The 26568-nt window shown below is 38.6% G+C and overlaps 1 protein-coding gene and 2 pseudogenes across 1 annotated transcript; all 3 read left to right on the plus strand.

Moving 5' to 3' along the window:
* Window positions 1-9307: 9307 nt before the first annotated feature.
* Window positions 9308-13847, plus strand: LOC149231966 (serine hydroxymethyltransferase, mitochondrial pseudogene; annotated as a pseudogene).
* Window positions 13848-14595: 748 nt separating this feature from the next.
* Window positions 14596-17115, plus strand: LOC149231967 (serine hydroxymethyltransferase, mitochondrial pseudogene; annotated as a pseudogene).
* A 6437-nt stretch (window positions 17116-23552) lies between these two features.
* On the plus strand, window positions 23553-26043 carry LOC149231968 (endoglucanase 23-like). The gene is made up of 6 exons (XM_089376400.1): window positions 23553-23628; window positions 23743-23835; window positions 24484-24645; window positions 24834-24945; window positions 25028-25191; window positions 25515-26043. Exons 1-6 carry the CDS (start codon window positions 23590-23592, stop codon window positions 25839-25841), a joined length of 897 nt encoding a protein of 298 aa, XP_089232526.1. The 5' UTR covers window positions 23553-23589; the 3' UTR covers window positions 25842-26043.
* Window positions 26044-26568: the final 525 nt, after the last annotated feature.

Genomic DNA, 26568 nt, shown 5'->3' on the forward strand with positions numbered 1-26568 from the left:
TTATTTATGAGAGAATATTTAATTATCTGAAGTGCAATAGTTACATGCACGCAAGCATTAACTAACTAAACTCACAATTAATTCAACAAACTATTTGAATTAATCTAACTGGACTTGACTCAGTTAACTGAGCCAACTAATTACAACCCAATATTACAACTCATCCTTATCCCTTTAATTGATGGAAAAATTCCTCAATTAATGGAGAAACTGTTGCATGTCCCCACATAGACTTGATGTTTGATTTTCCTTAACTAATTAACTCAAGACGAATTAATTAATTATTTTACAAACAACTACTAAGATCAAATTCGAATTTTAATTATCTATTTTAGTTTAGGGATTGACTAAAATAGGAATGTATCCTAAAATGATATTTATAGAATGCTATTTTTATCACTTCCATTTTTCATTCCTTATTGCTATGTTCAATATTGGCTGAACTGCTATTTATAACAGTGCTATTTTTAGCATTTCTTGTTACTATTTTCAACACTCCCTCTCAACAAGAAAGGGATTATCAATAAGCCCAATCCTGCCTCTGTGGAACTCGAACTTGCATTTTGACAATGCCTTCATCGTAATATCTGCATCCTTTTCCTCGGTCGAAACATACAGCAACAACATGATCCTCTTGACCACACAGTCTCGAATATGGTGATACCAGATATCAATGTGCCTGGACCTGTCATGAAAAACTATATTCTTAGAGAGTTTGATACAACTCTGGTTATCATAGTAGATCACTGTAGGATCCATCCTCTGACCAAACAATCCCACTAGAATCTTCTGCCTCCAAATAGCATCACATGCAGCCTGACTAGTAGCCATGTATTCAGCCTCTGCTGAGCTAAGTGCAGCTTATCTCTATTTCCTACTGTACCAGGAAACTTCAGTTGAACCAAGGTTGAAGATTCCTCCAAAAGTGTTCTCCCTGTATGATGGACTCCCTACCCAATCTGCATCTGTGAAGCCATAAAGCTTCACTCCTTCTGTCTGTCTGTACCACAATCTGAACTGAGATGTGCCTCTGAGGTATCTTAACACATGCTGAGCTACCTTCCAAAACAGCTTGGTAGACTGAACCATAGATTGACTCAGCTAGTTTATCGCAAAGCATAAGTTGGGTCGTGTGTTCACTAGATAAATAAGTGAACCCACCATCTGCCGATAAATAGTAGTAGCTACTACCTCACCTAAAGTAGCTTCCTCCTTCCTCCAGTTCCCAGCTATAGGATTCTACATGGGCTTTCACTTCTCCATGTGAAAGAGCCTGAGTATCTTATTGGCATACTTGCCTTGAGAGAAAAATACTTCACCGTCTTTCTGCCACACCTCCATGCCTAGAAAGTAGTGCATAAGGCCCATGTCCTCCATCTCGAACTCTCTTGCAAAGTTCTCCTTGCAAGAATATATCAGTTAATCATCACCTATCAAAATCAGATCATCGACATAAAGAACAATGATCAATGGTTTACCTTCTACCATGATGTGGTAAAGGTTCACATCTGCTTCACTCTTGGTGAAGCCCAAACCGGTGAAATAGTTGTCGATCCTAGTGTACGAAGCACAGGGTGCTTGCTTCAGCCCATACAAAGCCATCTTGAGTCGATCGAAGGTCTCGAAACCCTCTGGCTGCTCAATGTACACCTCCTCCTCAATCTTCCCATTGAAAAATGTTGTCTTGACTCTTCACATCCATCTGGTGGATCTTCCACCCCATCTAAGCTGATAGTTCCAATATCGATCTAATCAATGAGTACCTTTCTACGGGAGAAAAAGTCTCATTGTAGTCAATCCCCTTGACTTGTGAGAAACCCTGGGCAGCAAACCTTACCTTATGTTTCTCAACACTGCCATAAATTTCCTGCTTTACCTTGTAAAGCCATCTGGAACTCACCATTGACTTGCCCTGAGGCCTTGGGACAACATCCCACACACTGTTCCGAATGATAGAGTCGTACTCCTCTACCATTACATCAACCCAGACTAGTTGTTGCACTACCTCCTCAAATGAAGAATACTCGGTATCTACACACTCCCCAACCAGGGCCATGTATCCAGTGTACCGCTCAGGTGACCTCCTCTGTTTCTGCTGAGAAGATGGTTGTCCCACATTCTCCCACGCATCTAGCATCAACCTGTTAGCTTCCCTTGAGCATTTCCGCCCATCTCTGGAGGCATTAGCATGAGTGGATGTCTCCATTCCTGGATCCTCTGCATGTAGCTACTCCGCATAAACCTAAGGTTCATCCTCCTTAGGAACTAAATGTTCCTCCTCTGCATGCAACTTGAGATCCCTCTCAAGTGACACTTGCATGGCTTTCTGCTTGTTGAGCTTCAGATCCCTATGTACCACAGTCCTCTAAGTGGAAAGCAAGTACACTCGATAGTTGTGGGGTGTATCTGTATGCCCCACAAATATTCCCAACTCAGTTGTTGGGTCTAGCTTCTTCCCGACATCTTTGGTCACATGACAGTAAACTAATGATCCAAAGATTCAAAAGTGACTTACATCAGGTTGCTTCCCGGAATAGGCCTCCATAGGTGTCTTCATTCCCAGTATATGGTGCGAGCTTCTGTTTTGCAAGTATATTGTTGTATTGCATGTCTCAGCCCACAAATGTAGTGGTAGGCTTTGGTCATGCAACATTGATTGAGCTGATCCCACAATCGATGTGTTCTTCCTTTCGGTGGCCCCATTCTGCTGTGGGTTATGGGGTGCTATCAATTCCTGTTTAATACCTTTTGTAGTGCGGAAGTCTTTAGACTATTGGGAGACATACTCTCCACCATTGTCACTACGCAAGGCTTTTTTTCTTTCCAGATTCTTTCTCTGCGAAGGCTTTAAACTCAAAAAATCTTAAGAAGGTCTGATCGTTCTTTTGCATAAAGTAGATCCAACATCTATGAGAAAAATCATCAATAAAAATAACATAGTACCTTTTCTTAGAGGTGGAGGCTGTAGAGAAAGGTCCACAAACATCTGAGTGGACTCACTCCAGGATTGCTCCAGCTCTACTACCTCGATCCGAAAAGGAAGATTTCGCATACTTACCCAAGTTACAACCTTTGCATGTAGTCGTCTACTCAAATTTTCCCTTGGGTAATCCAGTAGAAATCTGTTGCATGATCTTCAGGGCTCCATGGTTCAAGTGGCCCAGTTTTCTATGCCATAGCTCAACAATATCTTGGCTCTGCACCATCTCACCTTTGGAACTCAAAGAAGAACATTCGTCTACCTCCAACTTGTATAGATTCTTAACTTAAATCCCTATTCACTTTGTTTATCGAGTATCGATATGCCTCAGGAATACCTTTTCTTTACTAAAGACTACATCATAGCCTTTATCTTCTAGCATTGGGACAACCACAAGATTCTTCTTCAGACCTGGTACATACTTTACATCAGTTAGGGTGAGGAGAGCTCCATGCTTCCTCTTAAACACAACTGTACCTTCACTTGAAACACAGTACTTTCCATCATCGCCCATCTCTATCTGCATCTAGAGATCCTTCTCCTCAATGGTACTAAAAATATCCTTGTCACCTAACATGTGGAATGAAGCTCCATTGTCTAGGTACCACACACATCCCACCATGGATGAAACCATGTATGTGATAAGCGAGAAATCCAACTCAAACTGTGAGGCTAGTACCTCACCATCAGATCCATTCAAGGAACCCTTCCTGGATTTCTTCTGTGGACAATTCATAGCATAATGGCCCACTTCATGACAATGAAAGCATCACATTTTTGATTTGTCAATCTTCTTCCCACCATGGGAAGAACTAGATTTGGATTGGGATGACTTCCCTTTCCCCTTCCTCGCCCTACTCGCTAAAGCTATATTTTCCTCATCATCTTGCTTTGATGAGGATCCATCTGTAGTGCTTCCTCTTATTTTTTCTTGCATTAGATCCAACCAAAGCCGTTCCCAATCTAGCAGTTTTTCTCTTTCATTAACTGAGTATTGGTAGCTATGCCAGCTCTTAGGAAGACCGAGGAGTGCAAGACTCACCATATCATCATCAGCGGTCGTGATCTCTACACTTCCAAGCTCATCCTTGCAGGTGGTGAGCTTGTTCAGATATGTAGAGATTGTGTCGGCCTTTTCACACTTGATCTTATGAAGCTTGTCTTTCAGTGCTAGCTTCCTCTGATCGCTGCTATTCTGATATAAATCTTTCAATGTTTTCCACATCGAAAATGGTGTCTCCTTCCCATGGAGGCTCAAGACAATGTGGTCTCGAACTCCCTCCAGTAGGATTCTCCTTACTCTAGCCACACATTTCTTCCATTCTGCTAGTTGAGTAGCATCAGTCAGCTTGGGGACTTCTTGATCAATGAAGTCCTTTAGACCGTTATCCTCTAATACTGCCTCCATGTGATCCTTCCAGGCTATATAATTTGAGCTACCATCAAGGGAATTCTCGAGTCTTAAATCGCTGAATGCCATTGGTGAAATTGAGATGTGATAAGAACTCGATTTCTATATTTAGGAACCACAAACTTCGAACTTCTCTTTCTAGTATACTATTCTTCGCCTTGATCACCTTTGCTCTGATACCATGTATAAATTCCCACTGTATATCAACAAATTATGCAATATACTAAAAGACAATACAAGATCTACTTCTACAACACTTTGCAAAAGCTTAATCGAATTGAGCAAGATCAAGAGAACACATATAACTAAGAATGAGAAATCAATCACACATAGCACAGAAGAAATAACCTAGGGAAAGCCTCAACCTAAAACCCAATCTCTGTATTATCATACAAGCGGAAATCCTTTTCAAGTTACAAAAAGAATCAACTCTCAAGCTATCTTGCTCTCTCTGCAACCAAACAATACAACTCACAGAATGAATAGACATAGTATATGTCTTCCTCAAGCCCTCCAAGCCTCCTATTTCCTTGCGCAGTTTTTCTTGGGGTCCAATGAAGCCACATGTGTGAATTGGCCTCATCACACTCACAAAACCTAAAGAAGTAACTGCATAATGATCAAGCAAATAATTCCTTCTGCATGCAAGGAATATTCACAATGAAATATTCTAGCAACTGACAGTACACTACCCTCCATCTGATCTCAACTAAGTCTCTGTCTGAACTAACATGCATGAGTTATTTATGAGAGAACATTTAGTTATCTGAAGTGAAACAGTTACATGCATGTAAGCATTAACTAATTGAACTCAAAATTAATTCAACAAATTGTTTGAATTAATCTAACTGGACTTGACTCAATTAACTGAGCCAACTAATTACAACTCATCCTTATCTCTCTAACTGATGGATAAATTTCTCAATTAATGGAGAAATTGTTGCATGTCCCCACATAGACTTCATGTTTGATTTTCCTTAACTAATTAACTCAAGATGATTTAATTAATTATTTTAGAAACAACTGCTAAGATCAAATTCGAATTTTACTTCTCTATTTTAGCTTAGGGGCTAACTAAAAGAGGAAGGTATCCTGAAATGTTACTTATAGAATGCTATTTTTAGCACTTCCATCTTTCATTCCTTGTTGCTATGTTCAACATTGGCTAAACTGCTATTTATAGCAACGTTATTTTTAGCATTTCTATTTTTAGTATTTTTTGTTGCTATTTTCAATGCTATCACATAAACATGTATGTTGGTCTATGTCTTAGCTAGACTTACAATGACTCAAGGATTTTACAATTTTGTATTTTCCTTTTCTCTGCTTCTAGATTCTATATCTCGAAATTGCTTCATTCTCTGTTGAAATTTCTTGTTGTAGGCTTTATTTACTTGCTACTATTGAAAATTTTCTTTGACTTGTTTTGAACTTGTTCTGGAAAATATTTGGATCATGTCTTCTAAACTTGCCTCTTGAAATATTTTTTCAACCATGGACTACTACCTTAACATCGCATCTTCAAACTGCTTTATTTTCTCTGCTTCTTATGCTTCATATACATGTCTTTCTTTCTGCCATATTTCTTGATAGCAAACTCTTATCTTTTCTTGACTGCATTGTTGAAAAATGGTTTCAATGCATTCATCTTTGTCTTCTGAAACATTCATATCATTCTTTTCAATTTCATCATCAGGTACTGCTACTTTTTTCCTGTAATCTGCACCAAATTTATTAATAACCTAGTTTTCAACTTTTTTGCCCATGCTATTCTGAACACCTGCATATTAAAAAACAATGTTAAAAACATCTTTAATATGACTCTCTTCAGTGAGAGCTGCCTGCTCTACATCTACCTTCTTTTCAACTGCATGGAGGTTGTCTTCCATTATTTTGTTGTTAGTGGATATTCTCATTATAAACTCTTCAATCACTTTATCATGTTCTTGATCATCAACTGCTGCTAGATGACATAATGCTTCATGAGCAGTTCCAACTTCTTCATATCCTGCTACTACAATGGCAACTTCACCCTTCAATGCTTCATCAAACATGTTTCTTACCATATTACCACAATCAATCCCTGTTTCAAAAAGGAAACCACACATATCATCAACATAATTTTCATCTACACTATGGTGGGATATCTTAGCATGCATGTGCTCATTATCAATTTCATTGACAATTTCAGCTTCACCAAATCCATATATTGTAGTTGAATTCACCATTTCACATATAACTTTGTAGTCATCATCCACATGTGTCTCACCACAATGGGATTCACCATCTGCACCATCCACGTTACAATGGAGTCCTTGAGCGTTTATTTGCTCTTGCTTTGTTTAACACATAGATGCTTCAACTTCTCTCTCTGCAATTTTTTTTGCATCTTCTTCATCCATATGCATGCTTGCATAACAGGTTTCAATTTTATGGTCCTGACAACCATCATCCACTTTTGGGTGGGGTTCTCTAAGCTCTGCTTTCCTCTTAGAGTCTTGCTCATCTACTCTCAGATCTGCAGTTGACTTCTTTACTTGTGACATAACCTGATGCTGCATGTTGCTCCCCCTTGCACCAAACTCTACTTCTAGGAATTTCCATGCTTCCTTGGAAGTTGTAGCTTTTTCTACCCTTCACAAAGACTTCTCATCCAATGCATGTTTTATAAAATTCAATGCTAAAACGTCACATATTGCATCATATGGGTTATTAGATTCATACTCAATTAACTCTTTAGATCTAAGAAAAGTTAACATCTCGATAACCCAATGATCAAAATATTCACCTGTAAACATAAGAAGTGGTAGCAAATCAAAGCTACACCAATCACCCTCGATTTCTTCTTTATCTTCTACTAGACTTATCGGTTTCGCGGCTGCGGCCTAAACCTCTCTAGCTGTGACAATGATCTTTGCCTTTTCTTTTCGATTTCTTTTCTTAATATGCTTTAGTTGTGCTTTGTGACCTATGACTGCGGTCATTCTCTATTTGATAATTGCTTTGCTGATTGCATGAGGTTATCTTCCATATCGCCCCCGAAAAAAAAAAAAATATGATTTTCAATATGCACCCGATAAGGCACAATCTTCATCAAAAAAATTATCATGCTTGACAAAACACCAAAACTTGATAGACTTTACAAAGCCCTAAATTCTCTTGCCAATAAAAAAATCTTTTTTTTTTCTTAAATCCCCCTTTGTTTTATTCTCTGGAGAAAATTAAAAAAAAATCATTTTCAATAAAACCTTTTTAATATTTTTTTTTAAATAATCTCCTTTGTAACAAATTCCACCAAATTTTGTTTTTTGTTTATTAAAAAAACTTTTCAAAAACCCCTTTTGAATTCGAAAAACACTTTACCTTGAATCCTTTAAAACTTACGTAACTCCTTAACAAACTTTTAAGGGTCAAACTTTTTTTTTGTTTGATTCAACTCCTGAACAAACTTACCTGACTCTCTTTAACCAAATTTCCTTGCCCTTTTAAAAATTGCTCTTCACTTGATTACTGTGCCCATGACTGCTTGAGGCCTAAACCTTAGGCAAGAGCTAACCAGCCTACTATCAAGCCTTTAATGCACACGATAGCAGCCTCACCATACATACATTCTCATGCCATCCATCATTTCTCCGGTAGCTCGACGATAATTTTCTCCGGGAACGGGTGACCCACCACCTCTGAGCTGGCACCCGCTGTGCTGGCAACCAATACCCGCACAATTTCAAACGATCCCTCGCGCCAAAAATTCATTTGCTCCATTCGCACAACCAGAACAGGTCCTCTGCAACCCTCTCAAGCATTTGTTTCTCCTGCTCGCAGCGCTGGCTCACCTCATAGGTCCGCTCGCAGTGTTGAATCTCGGCAGGCTGTGCCCTAGGCGTAAGGTAAATTACACTCTGTGAACAATGACATCCACCATTTTGGAGGGTGCTCGAGAGGCCTGTTATCACTGAAAATGCTGTTGCCAAAAAAAAAAAAAAAATTTAACCTAGCTTAAAGTCAGGGTGTTTTCGCAGCGCATAAATCCGTTAGCAGTTTCGTAGCGCCATCTGTTTTAGTGATTTCGTAGCGAAAACACTGACCTTGCACTGGCTGTGCTGCGAAATTGGGAAATGACAGATATTTAAAGTGAATTGATGGAAACACTACAGGAAACGAGGTTTGTCAAGCTGTTATATGTGGGCTTGTACTCCATTGAAGGGGAACATTCCAGTGGTAATTTTGCTTTGCGCTCACAGCTGTTGTGGCAGGTTCTCATGATCACCAACGAAGGTCCATCAAAACTCTGTTTCATACTCAAGTCTCAAAACTGTGGTCCTTTTTGAAATCAATGCTCGATCAGAATCGATTATGAGAAGGCTTCTGTTCGTCGACTTATTCCAAGTTATCATTGCCTTGTGTCAGTTGAAGGGTTTTACGAGTGGAAAAAGGATGGAGTGAAGAAGCAACCATTCTATATACATTTTCAAGATAAATGAAAAAGGATTTCCACTGTTAATGACATGTTCGCGTACAGAGAAGGATTTTAATGAATGTTTGACTCAGTGGAAGGAATCTGGGCTGCAGTTTGATGCTTATCATATATCTCAGCTGTCACATCCTCTACTAAAAGCATCAAAAAAGGGGAAGCATTGTTTTCATTTCATCGGTTGTTGGTGTTGTAGCTACTCTCTGGTACCATATATGCAGCCAGCAAAGGAGCAATGAGCCAACTCACAAAAAATCTTGCATGTGAGTGGACAAGTGACAACATACGTGTTAACTGTGTGACACATGGCAAGTTTCTGAAGGAGGAATATTCTTTACATTTACTATTTTGACTACACGTTCCTCTAAGGCATTGGCGTGGCTTCATGATTGAATGCCTGTTATATTGGGGACAGAGGGCATTTGATATTTGGAGTTGCAGGGGTGCAAAGCATGGCTATGGAAATGGCGACCATGCGAAAAATCTCCAGTTCACCCTTGTTTAGGTCCGGATCGGCTATGCTATAAAGAGCTCTGTAATCTACTGTTGCTCTTTCCAACGAGGCCGACTACTCTCGTCTCGAAAAACAAAAGTCCCATGTCACTTGTCCAAAGCAGCTGAATGCTCCACTGGAGGAGGTCGATCCCGAGATTGCGAATATCATAGAACTTGAAAAAATCGATAATGGAAGGGTATTGAACTTATCCCTTCAGAGAACTTTACTTCATTATCAGTCATGCAGGCTGTAGGATCAGTCATGACCAATAAATACAGTGAAGGCTATCCTGGTGCAAGATACTATGGAGGAAATGAATTCATTGACATGGCAGAGTCGTTATGTCAGAAAAGAGCATTGGAAGCATTTGGTTTGGATCCAGATAAATGGGGAGTTAATGTACAACCCTTGTCAGGCTCTCCGGCTAATTTTCAAGTTTACACTGCTTTGTTGAAGCCCCATGATCGTATCATGGCACTTGATCTTCCACATGGTGGTCATCTGTCTCATGGTTACCAGACCGATACTAAAAAGATCTCAGCAGTTTCAATTTTTTTGAAACAATGCCTTATAGATTGGATGAATCTACAGGCTATATTGATTATGTCCAGCTGGAGAAAAGTGCAGTCCTATTCAGGCCTAAACTTATGATTGCTGGTGCTAGTGCTTATGCACGCCATTATGACTATGCTCAGATAAGCAAGGTTTGTGACAAGCAAAAAGCTGTGTTGTTGGCGGACATGGCACACATAAGTGGACTTGTTGCAGCTGGTGTAGTTCCATCTCCTTTTGAGTTTGCAGATGTAGTGACCACTACTACACACAAGTCACTCCGTGGTCCTCGTGGTGCAATGATATTTTATAGAAAGGGCATCAAAGAAATTAACAAGCAGGGGCAAGAGGTTAAGTATGATTATGAGAAAAAGATTAATGCAGCTGTGTTTCCTGGTCTTCAAGGTGGTCCTCACAATCATACCATAACTGGCTTAGCTGTTGCTCTTAAACAGGCAACTACCTTAGAGTATAAAGCATATCAAGGGCAGGTTCTCAGTAATTGTGCTCATTTTGCTAAGTGTCTAAGTGAAAAAGGTTATGAACTTGTTTATAAGGTTCTGATATTAAAAGTTCGGCAAAGGATCAAAGATGTATTTAGAATGGAAATCTGGACGTCAGCTGAAGAAGACAATGCTTTTTCTTTACCAAGTTTTAGTGCCTACCCTCAGCTATATGTTACCAGCATTGGTTTGGCAATACCACAAGTTCAGCATGCAATTCAAGTTGTTGATAAAGTAAGAGGGATGGAGTGGCCTCCTGATGTGTTACAAGTCTCATTGGGTGCCACTGTTGGAAAAAGTGCAGCCATAAGCACAGTGTTAGCAGAAACCAGTGAGGAAGACTGTGCTTTTAAATCACACAGCAGTTTCGTAGCGCGCTACGAAACTGCTGTAGGTGATGTTTTCAATGCAGAATAAACAGTTTGACCGGGAATGTTAGAAGAAAGACACCTGTACATCAATACAGTCTACAGCTCATCTGGAGACATGGTGTTTGGTAGCAGCGTTCCATACTTTGAGTTATTAAAGACTTGGGAACATGCCTGCTACATTTTCGGAGGATGGTAGGAGACAGGGGCCGTGAAAGTAGGATACTCATCTTTACTAATTAATGAGCCATCTACACAGCTAGCACCCGAGGTCGGCTTGTTCAGTGAATGTTCCTCCAACACATCTCAGCCTAACTGAAGGAGGACAGCTGTCAAGGATCCAAGAAGAATCATGTTACGAGGAGAATGGAATTAGTGTTTTAGTTTGATTAGGATTTTGTGTAATTACAGCTCAGCATGTTTGTAATTAATGAATTAGTTAAATAGCATGTAGGAGTAGTTAATAGGGCCTTCGAGCCCATTCTAGAGAGAGAAGAATAGATTCCTATAAAGGGATCAGATTAGGATGTAATAGAGGTTGGAGATTTTATACAAAAACAGAGTTTATTTGGGCCAATGTAAAGACTTATTACAGTAATAGTAAAACAGTGGTTGTTTCTTCTCAAGATTCTCAATGGATTATATTGTTCAAATGTGATGGTGGTTTATTCTCTTAATGTTCTTTTACAGCCTTGTTACAGCATAATCACTCAGAATTCATATCTTATGCTCTGACTTCCTGTATGTTTAGCAAGATGTGGTTTACGTGAAGTATGTTTGAACATCTAATGCAAAGAGCCTTGACTTCCATGAAATGACTGTGCTTTTGTTTACTAAGTGTGTGAGACTCCATAGCCCAATGAAGACTAATTTGATATGTGTCCAACCAGCTTTGTTTTTATAAATTTGTAAAGAGTTAGCCATCTGTTGTTGTGATTGATTTTTATCAAAAGTCTGTGAGAGAGCCCTCTCTGATCAAGGAGGCTAATCCTTGGTCTAAAGTCCGGTTGAAAGAGTTACATGAAATCTTGCTTGGCTGCAGCCCTTAGTACTGATTTTGTGATAACATTTTGGTGCGTCTGCCGGGAGCCTGAAGTCTATTCATTCCCGAAATTTAGAGCCTGAACTTCTGAAGGTAGCAGGAGCTCAGACATCTTTTTGAGGCTGCAAAACTACCTTGGCGACTCCACACAACAAATAACAAATTAGAAGGTGACTCCACTGCTAGAAGATCAGTAGCTTGATGAAGTTACAAGATGAGTTCCACTGCAAGAATGAATGCCAGGTATGCTCCTATGAATCGGTCTCATATCCCTGGTTTTCCAAATCCTATGCCAAAGGTTGATTGGTTAGATGATCTTCCAATATTCAAAGATGAAAAGAAGGACAATGCTGCTCTTCATTTGGTTAGGTTTCATATGCATGTACGCAGTCTTAAGGTTCATTTCCCTGAGGATTGTCTCATGAGGATGTTTATGGCCACTTTAGAAGGAAAAGCATGGTCTTGGTATAAAAGTTTGGAGAATGGTTCATTATCTTCTCTTGCTGATTTCCATGACGAATTCTGTGAAATGTATAAAGAAGGTTATCCTTCCTTATTGATGCTTAAAGATTGCTGTAGCCATTCTTTAAGTCTTATTAAGTATTTAGAGGATGGTTATGATGATGATGAATTCACGGATGAAGAAATTTTAGAGGCTCTTCATAACAATGCATTTCAGCACCAAGAAGAAAGTATATCATCCCATGAAACGCAGCATGAGGAGCAGCAGGAGTTGACTTGTGAAAACCATGTTTCATCCCTTGATATGAATGAAGAGATGCAGCAGTATTCTGAAGATGAAATTGATTGCACACAGCAAGAAGAAGTGCTGGAAGACAGCTTCTACGACCCTCAGGCAGAGGAAAAGCTTGCTCAATTTTGTAATTCCTTGCAGCAGCTTACTCCAAATAATAATCATAATAGTGAGGAAAATTCCATTGTTTGTTGGAATGATTCAGAAAAGCAGTTGGATAGCTTGTCAAATAGAAAAGTGGATAGCACATCAAAGGGGTCTTGTGTGGTTGAGAATCAGTGGCCTGAAAATGAAGAGTGTTATCATGATCATTATTTTCAGCAACTTTCTATGGCAGAACATAAGGAGACAATGCTGGTTCCTTTCTCTTTCACGATTGAGGAACTTAACACTGTTGTTGAAGATCAGTTTGCACAGCCGGAAAGGTACAAGAAAAATCAAGCTGATCATGTATTCTGGGATCCTGTAGCTGACTACATGGAAGAGTTTCACTCTCAAGTTTTTCAATTTTCCTATAAAGATCAGAGACAATTCCAGTGGCAGCGGTCACCACCCCATCATATTGGCTCTGAATTCCGATGCAGTCAAAGGAATCAAGTATCAGATAAAACAGAGGATTGGCTACATTGGAAATTTCATATTGATTGAGCAGAAGGAAGTTGAAATTGTTAGGGTAGGTAGGTATAGGTAAGTGCAAATAAGCTCAAGGTCAACTGAGCATTTTTCAGTAGATGTAGCTTTCTTTCTCCTACAGTCATGCTTGTCAAGAAAATTTCTGTTTGTCATTAATGGATAAGGCACTGGACCTGCGAGTTCTTAGAGTACCACAAGGGCACACTATCCCAAGTGGAGCCACTGTTATCACTGAAAATGCTGTTGCCAAAAAAAAAAAAAAAAATTTAGCCTAGCTTAAAGTCAGGGTGTTTTCGCAGCGCATAAATCCGTTAGCAGTTTCGTAGCGCCATCTGTTTTAGTGATTTCGTAGCGAAAACACTGACCTTGCACTGGCTGCGCTGCGAAATTGGGAAATGACAGATATTTAAAGTGAATTGATGGAAACACTACAGGAAACGAGGTTTGTCAAGCTGTTATATGTGGGCTTGTACTCCATTGAAGGGGAACATTCCAGTGGTAATTTTGCTTTGTGCTCACAGCTGTTGTGGCAGGTTCTCATGATCACCAACGAAGGTCCATCAAAACTCTGTTTCATACTCAAGTCTCAAAACTGTGGTCCTTTTTGAAATCAATGCTCGATCAGAATCGGTTATGAGAAGGCTTCTGTTCGTCGACTTATTCCAAGTTATCATTGCCTTGTGTCAGTTGAAGGGTTTTACGAGTGGAAAAAGGATGGAGCGAAGAAGCAACCATTCTATATACATTTTCAAGATAAATGAACAAAGGATTTCCACTGTTAATGACATGTTCGCGTACAGAGAAGGATTTTAATGAATGTTTGACTCAGTGGAAGGAATTTGGGCTGCAGTTTGATGCTTATCATATATCTCAGCTGTCACATCCTCTACTAAAAGCATCAAAAAAGGGGAAGCATTGTTTTCATTTCATCGGTTGTTGGTGTTGTAGCTACTCTCTGGTACCATATATGTAGCCAGCAAAGGAGCAATGAGCCAACTCACAAAAAATCTTGCATGTGAGTGGACAAGTGACAACATACGTGTTAACTGTGTGACACATGGCAAGTTTCTGAAGGAGGAATATTCTTTACATTTACTATTTTGACTACACGTTCCTCTAAGGCGTTGGCGTGGCTTCATGATTGAATGCCTGTTATATTGGGGACAGAGGGCATTTGATATTTGGAGTTGCAGGGGTGCAAAGCATGGCTATGGAAATGGCGACCATGCGAAAAATCTCCAGTTCACCCTTGTTTAGGTCCGGATCGGCTATGCTATAAAGAGCTCTGTAATCTACTGTTGCTCTTTCCAATGAGGCCGACTACTCTCGTCTCGAAAAACAAAAGTCCCATGTCACTTGTCCAAAGCAGCTGAATGCTCCACTGGAGGAGGTCGATCTCGAGATTGCGAATATCATAGAACTTGAAAAAATCGATAATGGAAGGGTATTGAACTTATCCCTTCAGAGAACTTTACTTCATTATCAGTCATGCAGGCTGTAGGATCAGTCATGACCAATAAATACAGTGAAGGCTATCCTGGTGCAAGATACTATGGAGGAAATGAATTCATTGACATGGCAGAGTCGTTATGTCAGAAAAGAGCATTGGAAGCATTTGGTTTGGATCCAGATAAATGGGGAGTTAATGTACAACCCTTGTCAGGCTCTCCGGCTAATTTTCAAGTTTACACTGCTTTGTTGAAGCCCCATGATCGTATCATGGCACTTGATCTTCCACATGGTGGTCATCTGTCTCATGGTTACCAGACCGATACTAAAAAGATCTCAGCAGTTTCAATTTTTTTGAAACAATGCCTTATAGATTGGATGAATCTACAGGCTATATTGATTATGTCCAGCTGGAGAAAAGTGCAGTCCTATTCAGGCCTAAACTTATGATTGCTGGTGCTAGTGCTTATGCACGCCATTATGACTATGCTCAGATGCGCAAGGTTTGTGACAAGCAAAAAGCTGTGTTGTTGGCGGACATGGCACACATAAGTGGACTTGTTGCAGCTGGTGTAGTTCCATCTCCTTTTGAGTTTGCAGATGTAGTGACCACTACTACACACAAGTCACTCCGTGGTCCTCGTGGTGCAATGATATTTTATAGAAAGGGCATCAAAGAAATTAACAAGCAGGGGCAAGAGGTTAAGTATGATTATGAGAAAAAGATTAATGCAGCTGTGTTTCCTGGTCTTCAAGGTGGTCCTCACAATCATACCATAACTGGCTTAGCTGTTGCTCTTAAACAGGCAACTACCTCAGAGTATAAAGCATATCAAGGGCAGGTTCTCAGTAATTGTGCTCATTTTGCTAAGTGTCTAAGTGAAAAAGGTTATGAACTTGTTTATAAGGTTCTGATATTAAAAGTTCGGCAAAGGATCAAAGATGTATTTAGAATGGAAATCTGGACGTCAGCTGAAGAAGACAATGCTTTTTCTTTACCAAGTTTTAGTGCCTACCCTCAGCTATATGTTACCAGCATTGGTTTGGCAATACCACAAGTTCAGCATGCAATTCAAGTTGTTGATAAAGTAAGAGGGATGGAGTGGCCTCCTGATGTGTTACAAGTCTCATTGGATGCCACTGTTGGAAAAAGTGCAGCCATAAGCACAGTGTTAGCAGAAACCAGTGAGGAAGACTGTGCTTTTAAATCACACAGCAGTTTCGTAGCGCGCTACGAAACTGTTGTAGGTGATGTTTTCAATGCAGAATAAACAGTTTGACCGGGAATGTTAGAAGAAAGACACCTGTACATCAATACAGTCTACAACTCATCTAGAGACATGGTGTTTGGTAGCAGCGTTCCATACTTTGAGTTATTAAAGACTTGGGAACATGCCTGCTACATTTTCGGAGGATGGTAGGAGACAGGGGCCGTGAAAGTAGGATACTCATCTTTACTAATTAATGAGCCATCTACACAGCTAGCACCCGAGGTCGGCTTGTTCAGTGAATGTTCCTCCAACACATCTCAGCCTAACTGAAGGAGGACAGCTGTCAAGGATCCAAGAAGAATCATGTTACGAGGAGAATGGAATTAGTGTTTTAGTTTGATTAGGATTTTGTGTAATTACAGCTCAGCATGTTTGTAATTAATGAATTAGTTAAATAGCATGTAGGAGTAGTTAATAGGGCCTTCGAGCCCATTCTAGAGAGAGAAGAATAGATTCCTATAAAGGGATCAGATTAGGATGTAATAGAGGTTGGAGATTTTATACAAAAACAGAGTTTATTTGGGCCAATGTAAAGACTTATTACAGTAATAGTAAAACAGTGGTTGTTTCTTCTCAAGATTCTCAATGGATTATATTGTTCAAATGTGATGGTGGTTTATTCTCTTAATGTTCTTTTACAGCCTTGTTACAGCATAATCACTCAGAATTCATATCTTATGCTCTGACTTCCTGTATGTTTAGCAAGCTGTGGTTTACGTGAAGTATGTTTGAACATCTAATGCAAAGAGCCTTGACTTCCATGAAATGACTGTGCTTTTGTTTACTAAGTGTGTGAGACTCCATAGCCCAATGAAGACTAATTTGATATGTGTCCAACCAGCTTTGTTTTTATAAATTTGTAAAGAGTTAGCCATCTGTTGTTGTGATTGATTTTTATCAAAAGTTTGTGAGAGAGCCCTCTCTGATCAAGGAGGCTAATCCTTGGTCTAAAGTCCGGTTGAAAGAGTTACATGAAATCTTGCTTGGCTGCAGCCCTTAGTACTGATTTTGTGATAACAAGGCCCATGCATACGAATCCCACCCCATGCTACTATAAATTCTCTGCATTGGTAGCTCCCCAGTGTCTGGCGGAACAGATACATTCAAGGTCTCCATTTGGGTGCAGGTTCGAGTGACGCTGAAGGTGTTTTCCCATTGCATCGTAATCAGTTACCAGATTTATAACGAAGCACTTAGCCATTCAGACATCTTCAATAGTTTTTAGGATGTGGTTTAATGGTTAATAGTTAATTAGGGAGGTCTAATCTCAAACAAAATTATATATTTCGTTTGCTCCATTCGCGCAACTGGAACAATTAAGCTAAACAAACATAAACCTTAAAAATGCTAGAATCCCTAAAACCTAAATCATACAACGAGATTTTTCCACAATTCCAAAGGGTGGCATTCCAGGTCTGCAGCAGCAATTAGTGCCAGAACAAAAAGTCATCATATATAGGGTCATTTTATATACAGGGATTATCCACTGCACTCCATGCCTTCACAGACCAACCCTTCCTGCTAGCTGTAGTACCAGTATGAGTCTCGAGAATGCTCTGTCACGCATGAGATGTTGTCCTCTGACATCAGAATCAATGTAAACAAGGTTTTTATGGTATGCAAAATGACACAGGACTGTCACTGGTTCATGGGCAATCGTCACAACCAAAAACAAAATTTGTTTCCACTTAAGATATTGATAGATTCTTCACTGATCTTAACTGAGCTCAGAATTTATGTTGTGATCAGGATTTAGTTATAGAGATCATACCCTGTATAGAATTTTGGTTTTATAAAACACTTCCAGGGCTTGCATCATGTTTTGAATTGGATTACATTCTATCAACAATTGTGATTTGTAACCTTTACTGTTTGGTTGACAATCCACATGTCTAATAATAATTACCATGGAGGAAGATAAATGGTCCAGGATTCATGCTGAGACCTCTCAAGGGAATAATATCAACTCCAACACTTTGTATTACTGATAGTCACTAGACTTTGATAACCATTACCTTGGAAAAAGAGAAACAGTCTAGGATTCATGTTGGGACCTCACAAAGGAATAAGTCATTGAAGTGGAGGCTAGATTCACAATCACCGCATGGTACCTTTGTAAAAAATGCCTAAGTTAATTTGGGCTGCCAGGATTTGTAATACATTTTTATTTGGGAATTGAAATGGGTCAACATGGAATCAAGGTCTGAATCACTGATTCACATTTGCTGGAGAATGATAATATAGAAGTCAAACTGCCAACCACCATTGGAAGCTCATAAATAGCATCGAAGGTGTTTTGTCTGGAGGATTAATAGAAGTCAAACTGCCAACCAACACTGGAAGCTCATGTATTGCATCAAAGGTGGCTTATTTAACTGTTGAATGCCTTCTTAACGTTCCAAAGTTTTCTACAGTTTCAATAGTTCCTAAAGTATAGTTTGCCATAAATTAGAAAGGAAACATGTCTTACTGGCTCTTGGGCATATGTTGTGTAGTGGCATTATGGCATCGTCTGTGTTGTTCAAGTTTCTGCTGTGTAAATAATTGACTTGCTTCCAGATTTTTTGTGCACTGACTATTGCAGCCTATAGATGCACCATAAAACAAGTTACAACAAATATAAAGCAGAAGAGTGTTTTTCTTTCACATAGCTGCTGTGTAAACATCCAGCCAAAACACTATGCCAAGCCCCAAACATCCATAAAAGTTGAAAAGAAATAGGGCTTTTGTATAACACAGTAAAGCTCAAGGAAAAAAATACTATCATATATTTCTAGATTTTTAGTCAATACATGGTAATATAAAATTAAGGCTTCAACAAATAATTTGGGCCTTAGATCTTCAGACAATACACTCTAAGCTTATTTATCCAACTTCGTTTTTTTCTTGAATCAGGTGACAGTAACACTAAGCTACATTGAGTTAACAATAGAAAAATTTTAAATTGAGTAACACACATTCCAGGTTAGCCCAAGGCCTTGCGCAAAAATTATCCCTGACTTACCACTTTCTAACAAGAAGCAAACAACTAATCATGTTTATCAAGGATAGCAAATGTAGGAAATACATCAACTAAAACATGCAAGATAAATATACTGAATGTTAGATTTTTTGTTAATCTTCACATATCCTCTGGACCTACATCTCCTAGAAAGCAAGGTTTTGTCTTATTGTCTATGTAAGGACAACTGAATAGTACTTTAGGAAGGTTAACTGACCCTTGCTTTATGAATAGCCTTTAGGAAGAAAAAATCATTTTATCCTTTATCTATAGAGAAGTATTGAATACATTTAATTAAATAATAAAAAATATATATAATGAGGCAACAAAAACTATCACAAAGAAAGACAGACGGAGGAGAATGCAATAGAGGAGACAGCATGATAATCAAGCAACAACTTGAATAGATAAATTGTAGTCACAGTCTGTAAGTGTTGGATAATTCTAGATAATGTAAGGTTGACTCATGCATTTTATTTCCAAAGCACTGCAATTCTCTATCATATATTTTACTTTCTAATATTTGTCCACTATGAATACATCATTCTTTCTGTTAAAATTAAAATATTTCAGTGGATGGTATGTCTTTTATTTGTTGTAAATTCATGTCTTGATCAATAAATTTGATTCCAATTGCTGAGCACTCTAGTGTTGCGAACACAAGCTCAATATCTCTCTTTGATCACTGGAATTTTTTCTAATATTTGATACCAAAGCTAATGGTCTATTCATAAGGAAGGCCAGACTTTAATTTTCAGGGTCATTACCTATTTGAAAAAGAACAAGCAATACAACAAACACCCATGCAAATTAGAAGTCTCAAAGTACACCAAAACCATGGCTGTAGCTAGCTTAACTTCTTTGTCTAAAACAGATCTAGTTGTAAAATTTAACAGCATGGGATTTCATCTGGAAGCTGCAAATGGGAATTCCATTATTGAACAAGACCATTTAGCATTCTGGAAGAAGATGAAGTCAAACATACCATATGAACTACAAGAATCAACAAATGGGAAACTAATAATCACAGGGCTCTTACTTGTAGCATTTTGATCATTAATGATCAAATGACTCACATTAGCAGTGCCAAAACTCCAAAAGAAAAATGGGGCACAAGTGTGTGAAAATAAAGTTGTAACTGTGAGATTTGTCTCACGGAACTTCACCAAATAAAGAGGAGGCTCCTAATATGTAGCCAAACATAACAATCAATTGAAATTCAAGATGTTTAACATTTATGAATATCAATGTCATCCTAAGATATAGCTGAGGAAATTTTCACAAATAAAGATGACAACATAAGATGTGGCCAACAATATCAATCACTTCAAAAAATTATTAGAGATGCTAGCACCTATTAAGGCACCAATTCAAAATGTACATGCAGTCATCACCTTGCTTTCATTACTAGCCTAATCTTATGACAGTCTAGTCACTTCACTTGACATAGAGCCTAGATCTCCATAATAATGCAAGAGAAGACATGAAAGAAATATTCAATGTTGATAACAAAAAACACAGTTTTCTTTCAGCAAGTAGGAACAAGAAGTTTGAGAAAAAGGTTGTTGATCTGATACGAAAATGAGATTCACTTGAAATTATATTTTTTGTTGCTAAAATAGCAAGGTATAATTCATTTATTGCAGAAAGCAATGGCACCACACCAAAGGAGCATTGGAAAATGTTTTCAGTTGAAAAGGAGGATAAAGAAAATGTGGCAATTTCATTTGTTTCCAACATTTCAGATTTTTCTAGAGGTTCCTAGGCTCCAGAGCTGCTACTTAACACATATCACCATGAACAAAGCAATTTATTTCATACACCAAAGTTCCAAAGATGAAATTTCTCAAAACTGGAAACAGCAGGCTCACCCCATAGGTAGTATATCTCAAAAAACTAGTTTCTGGAATGAAAACTAAGAAAAGATACATTTGCAGAAACAGGTTGTGGATTCCAACTCTGTACCAATCCATAATCTCTAACATCAAAAATTTGAAGGCATGAATGAGAACACAACAGGCATTGTTTAAAGAGAAAGCACAAAGATAGCAACACATCCTTGCTTATTGGGTTCAACTGATCTGGAAAATTTGAATTGCTTCCCCTGCTTGCCAAGGTTTAAGGAATGTTACAAGCCAAGTTAAATGAGGAACATCTTCATTGGTACCAGGAATTTAGCCTTAGAGTGCATGGGTTTTCCCCCTCCTTCAGCCCTATGGGATTTGCCATATACAGGTCCATCCTTCCTTCATGAGTCATGCCACATTGGACTTGAAGGAAATAACATTGAGTATGCATAGATGGGTTCCAACTCCACAATTTTCAATCATTTCTAGACACCAAAGGACTGACTTTGAGCATGTCAATAATTTTCACCAATTTTCACAAAAGACCAATTTTCACCAATTTTCACAAAAGACCAATTTTCACCAATTTGCACTGAAATTCATTTTGTATTAAAGTAGCATGCCAAAATCACATCTACAGTAATGAGATAGCCTGATATATAAGAGTTCCAATTCTACCTTTATATAAAATACACTATACTATTATCCAAAAAGGATGTATCAAGCTTATAGTAGCAAAAAGGCAAATAACCATTTTCTGGAGTTTGTGAGAGTTCAACCAACATTTACACTGAGATTTTATATGCTTTGAGTTAAAAAAAAAGATTTCAATATCTCAATATGATAACCACACAAAATTGAATTCACAAAATGTTGTACATATCCAAAGACATGTTCAACTCGTCATCCCCACAAGATGTTCTTGGATCAGGAGAGCCCTTTATAGGGTTATGCCCATATTTTATTCATGAATACTTATCAACTCAAATATTTGTCATCTTGCCATTGATTGCTGGCAGTTTGATTGCTATTTTCACTCACTATTCCTTGTAAAACAAATTGAAAAGAATGTTGTCAAATGCTTTTGGTTAATCCATTACAAAACAAATTAGCAATACAGGTTCACTTAAAATATATATAGAGATTTTCATTCATACAAAATTTCATTCATGAAAGTTATAACATTTTCATCAACCAACTTTTCTTACCACAAAGTTTGAAGGCATGTGACTAGATTGTCCCTCCTCTGTAGATGGAGCAATTGTAGGTAAATTGTTGATTGGAAGTGTGTAATAGTTGTGTAGTTGTCACCATTTCTTACAAATGATATAACCTATATTTTTTTCTCTGTTTGTGCGTGGACTATTTCTCTTACTTACAAAAATTGCTTTTTGATCCATGGAGAAGCAACAATTATCCTAGCTTTGCATATTCAAGAATAGTGAGGACTCATTTTAGTTTCATAGATATTTTTCTTGGAGTTTTTTTAAAGCATTAGCCCCATTGCTCTGTGTCATTTAACCTAAGAAAGATGGACATTACCCATTAGATGAGCTATATTTCCGAGGGTCAAGGTATCCATTTCATGGCTGTTCGTGACCTTCAAATCTGAACTCTTTGTGGGTCAATTTCCTTTGTTGAGAGGGACAAGATTCCTTCACTTTACTTGTTGGCTGAGTTTCTCTCTCATTGGGTTGAAGTTCTTGGGAGAAAGATGGTGTGCACATCAATCTAGAGAGACGAGTTGGCTGCTCCTAGTTGGATCGATATTGGCGTCTTAGGGGAACATATTCTGTGGACACCTAGGCCGAGTTTCTCCATTTTCTAGTATCTAAGTTCCTTACCTTGTTGGCCGTGTTCCTCTGCTGCTTGAGAGGGTCATATCACCTTCATTTCTGGGCCGAATTATCTCTTTATATGCTGGCTGCATTAACTATCCTCAGTGGCTGAAGCTTAAGATTAAAAAGAGGCCGAGATACATCTAGTTGTTGTGCGTGTATATCAGTCACCAAGTAAACTCCTGTAGCGTATTCAGGACTGTGGCAGAGGCTAAAGATTGAGGAATGAAGAGCTCGAATTTCTGTAGTCATCCCTGCTGATATTCCTCAAGGGGCTGAATATTGAAATGAAGGTTCATTGCTGTGTATGATATCAGGTTCCTCTGTTATACTTAATGCCATGTATTTTCTTTATTGAGTTTGTATAATGGCCCTACAATTTCCAGCTTGTTAATGATGCTCATATTTATCAGTGAATGGTGTTATTTCAGAGTATTGCATGGTATATTAGTTGTTGGTTGAAGACTGGTTGGCATATCAGCTCATAAATTAGAAATGCAATATTATTTAGTTCTGGGTTATTTGCATTGGTCAAAGGTGCTTCTTGTCATTGTCTGGTGTATATCAGAATTGTATCTTTGGCTAAAGTCTAATATTAAGGTTGTCCAGCTATTTGAAAAATGTTTGGGCATGAATACAGCATTATGTTTTCTAATATGAAATAAAAAAGAAGAAACAACCACCTATAGCCATAAGACATTAAATTGTTTGATGAAAACTCTCACTGAGAACTTCAATAAAAATTCAAATATTTAATGGAAAAATTAAGGTGTTTCCATCAAACCAAACTAACGCTCACGCCCAAAACTCCATTTGCAATCCAACTGCAAATCACAATTGTTGGGAGAGACTAGAAGACATGGACACGCCCAGGACAGTTTACAAAATCACCAAAGAGAGGCCTAGCTCAGATGTTGCAGGTGAAACAGTTGCGGCCTTGGCTACTGCATCCATTGTGTTTCGATAATCAGACATGGCATATTCTCAACGTCTTCTCAAAACTGCAATGCAGGTAAATTCCATACTCCAGACTATACTAATTCTTCAATAAATCAAGTCTAGTGCTGATCTGGTAGGTGGCTGACCATGTTAAAGCATGAATCCTTTCTTTCACTGCCTGCAACAGGTCTTCCAGTTTGCAGACAATTATAGGGGAGCTTACAGTGACAGCCTCAGAGCAGGAGTGTGCCCATTTTACTGCGACTTTAGTGGATATCAAGTATGTGGATTTATGTTTGCCTATCCTGAAGTTGGTTTTAGATTTCAAATCTAGTTTTCTGAAATATTTTAGAATCTGATAGATAGGAATAAAATCAATTGTTGGTTTTACTTAACTCCGGTTCATCCAATTCCAAAATATTCCCAGAACTTACTCGCTAAATAAAGATAGCAAAACATAACATTCCCATCGCTCATATACTAACAAGACTTTGTGGTATACTGGTCACTATATGAATATGATATTAGAAACTTACATGGCATTATGGGCCTACTTGTCATTAATATGAATATGATGTTGCAGCTATCTCTCTGTTGTGGCATATCTCATTATGTATTTAAATATCATATCTGAGTCAGAATTTGGTAGATTCACCATGTCTTCAACTCTAGATATGTAGTCTCCAACTCTGCTACCTTGTTCTAGGTGTCAAACCTGAATCTCTGCCACAGTCTCTCCTGTAGTGAATACACTAGTGATACACATGAAAAATGTTCTTGTATAATGCACCTCACTCCTGTGATTCATAGGTCAACTTGATCAAGTAGACCCCACACAGTTCTTTTCAATAATTTTAATTCAATGCTAAGCTGATCTGTAAAAGCAAAGAATGTTATGGTAATGTGGTGATGTATTTTCTGTTTGCAGGATGAACTGTTATGGGCTGCAACATGGCTGCATAAGGCAACAAAAAATCATTCCTATATTGACTACATTCAAATCAATGGCAAGACTCTGGGGGCTAACGAGAACATTAATGAATTTGGTTGGGACAACAAACATGCTGGAATAAATGTTCTGATATCCAAGGTGAGTGGTATATATATATCACCTGCAACCAATGGACAGGATCTGATTTACCCCAACAACATCCATGAAGCAACAGAATTTTTGTGTTTCATACATATATCATATTTTTTATTCCATCAACATCTAACAATGGGATTTTACCTTGAGAATACTGCTTATTTTATGTTTATCAATGTTGTGATGTTTAGGAATTCTTGCTGGGGAAGGTGGGCTTCCTTCAAACATACAAGGGACATGCTGACAACTTCATTTGCTCACTCTTGCCAGAAACGCCTTATAGGCATGTTGCACACACACCAGGTGAATTATAGTTTGCCAGTTTACAGCACATATTTGAATTGGTTTCTGATCCAGGGATCCTAAAATTATGTTTCTATAACAGGGGGGCTGATCTACAAACCAGGAGGAAGCAATATGCAACATGTGACAGCCATATCATTCCTGCTTTTGGCTTATGCAAATTACTTGGGTCATTCTTCACAAGTTGTGCACTGTGGAAGCATCGCAGTCACCCCTGCCAGACTGCGGGCAGTTGCTAAAAGCCAGGTACACTCAATATATTTCACAATATCCAGGTAGCTAGCAAAATATATGCATGAAGTTCGATGTAATTCATTATTACTTGCCAATTAACCTAATACCCTGTAACATTAATGACAAAGTGTTGAACCAGTGTAACCCATGATTGTTACCCATTTTCAATTGCACAATGTTCAATTAGATAGCAAGACGTAAGCATGCAGATTGGATTTCTGTGAAGGAAATGGGTGACCCATTCTACATTTCACAATGTTCAGTCAGATAGCATAATGTATGCATGAAATTTGATCTCAAATTGGTGATCATAACTCATTCTGTCTGACCTGCAGGTGGACTACATATTGGGAGACAACCCTATGAAGCTCTCTTACATGGTGGGATATGGCTCTGGTTTCCCCAAATACATCCATCACAGAGGCTCATCATTACCCTCTGTAACACACCATCCAAGTCACATAACATGCAAGGGTGGCTCCCAATACTTTTTCAGCAAAAGTCCCAACCCGAATCTTCTAGTGGGGGCAGTGGTTGGAGGACCAAACACCAGAGATCAATATTCAGATGCCCGGACATACTTCAGGCAGTCTGAGCCTACTACTTACATCAATGCTCCACTGGTTGGCACCCTTGCATTTTTCCATGATCATCCTTCCTAGCAAGTATGTGAAAATTAATGTGCACCAAATTCCTCTCACAGAATTGAATATATTTGTACTCAAAATCTCACCCCAATGAAAAGCCCAAATAAACTATCCACCTGGCAAAGTGCACAGGTAGGCACAGTGGATGCAGGAAGCTTGCAATGGCGGTGGTTTAGGATTATCTGATTTTCATGGCCTCCATGGCTAAGTGGGTAGTACACAATCAAGCACACTGGATGCAAGAGCTTGAGTTTGCAATTGTAATGGTGGTGGTTTATTGTATTTTTTTCAACTAAAAAATTTGTGTTTGGAGCAGTTTTCAGATATATATAATTTTGCTTGAGATTGGACCGCGTTTGGAGCAATTTTCAGAGATATATATAATTTTGTTTGAGATTAGACCTCCCTACTTAACTATTAACCATTGAACCACGTCCTAAAAACTATTGAAGATGTCTGAATTGCTAAGTGGTTCATTATAAATCTGGTAACTGATTACAATGCAATGGGAAAACACCTTCAGCGTCGCTTGAACTTGTGCCCAAATGGAGACCTTGAATGTATCTATTTCGCTAGACGCTGGGGAGCTGCCAATGCAGACGATTTATAGTAGCACAGGGTGGGATCTGTATGTATGGGCCTTCCGGGCGCCGACCAAAATGCTGGATGTCATTGTTCACAGAGTATAATTTACCTTACGCCTGGGGCACAACCTGCTGGGATTCAACACCGTGAGCGGAAC

This window comes from Pinus tabuliformis, chromosome J (assembly GCF_031772625.1).
Source record: "Pinus tabuliformis cultivar Carrire ecotype Pingquan chromosome J, CPIR1, whole genome shotgun sequence".
In the NCBI taxonomy this organism is placed as follows: Eukaryota; Viridiplantae; Streptophyta; class Pinopsida; order Pinales; family Pinaceae; genus Pinus; species Pinus tabuliformis.

What these genes read in the sequence shown, in the direction of transcription:
- LOC149231968 (XM_089376400.1), top strand. Translation starts at nt 23,590, where the DNA reads ATGGCATATTCTCAACGTCTTCTCAAAACTGCAATGCAG. An exon ending in GCATGTTGCACACACACCAG is followed by an intron (nt 24,946 to 25,027) that starts GTGAATTATAGT and finishes TTTCTATAACAG; the next exon opens with GGGGGCTGATCTACAAACCA. An exon ending in GGGCAGTTGCTAAAAGCCAG is followed by an intron (nt 25,192 to 25,514) that starts GTACACTCAATA and finishes TCTGACCTGCAG; the next exon opens with GTGGACTACATATTGGGAGA.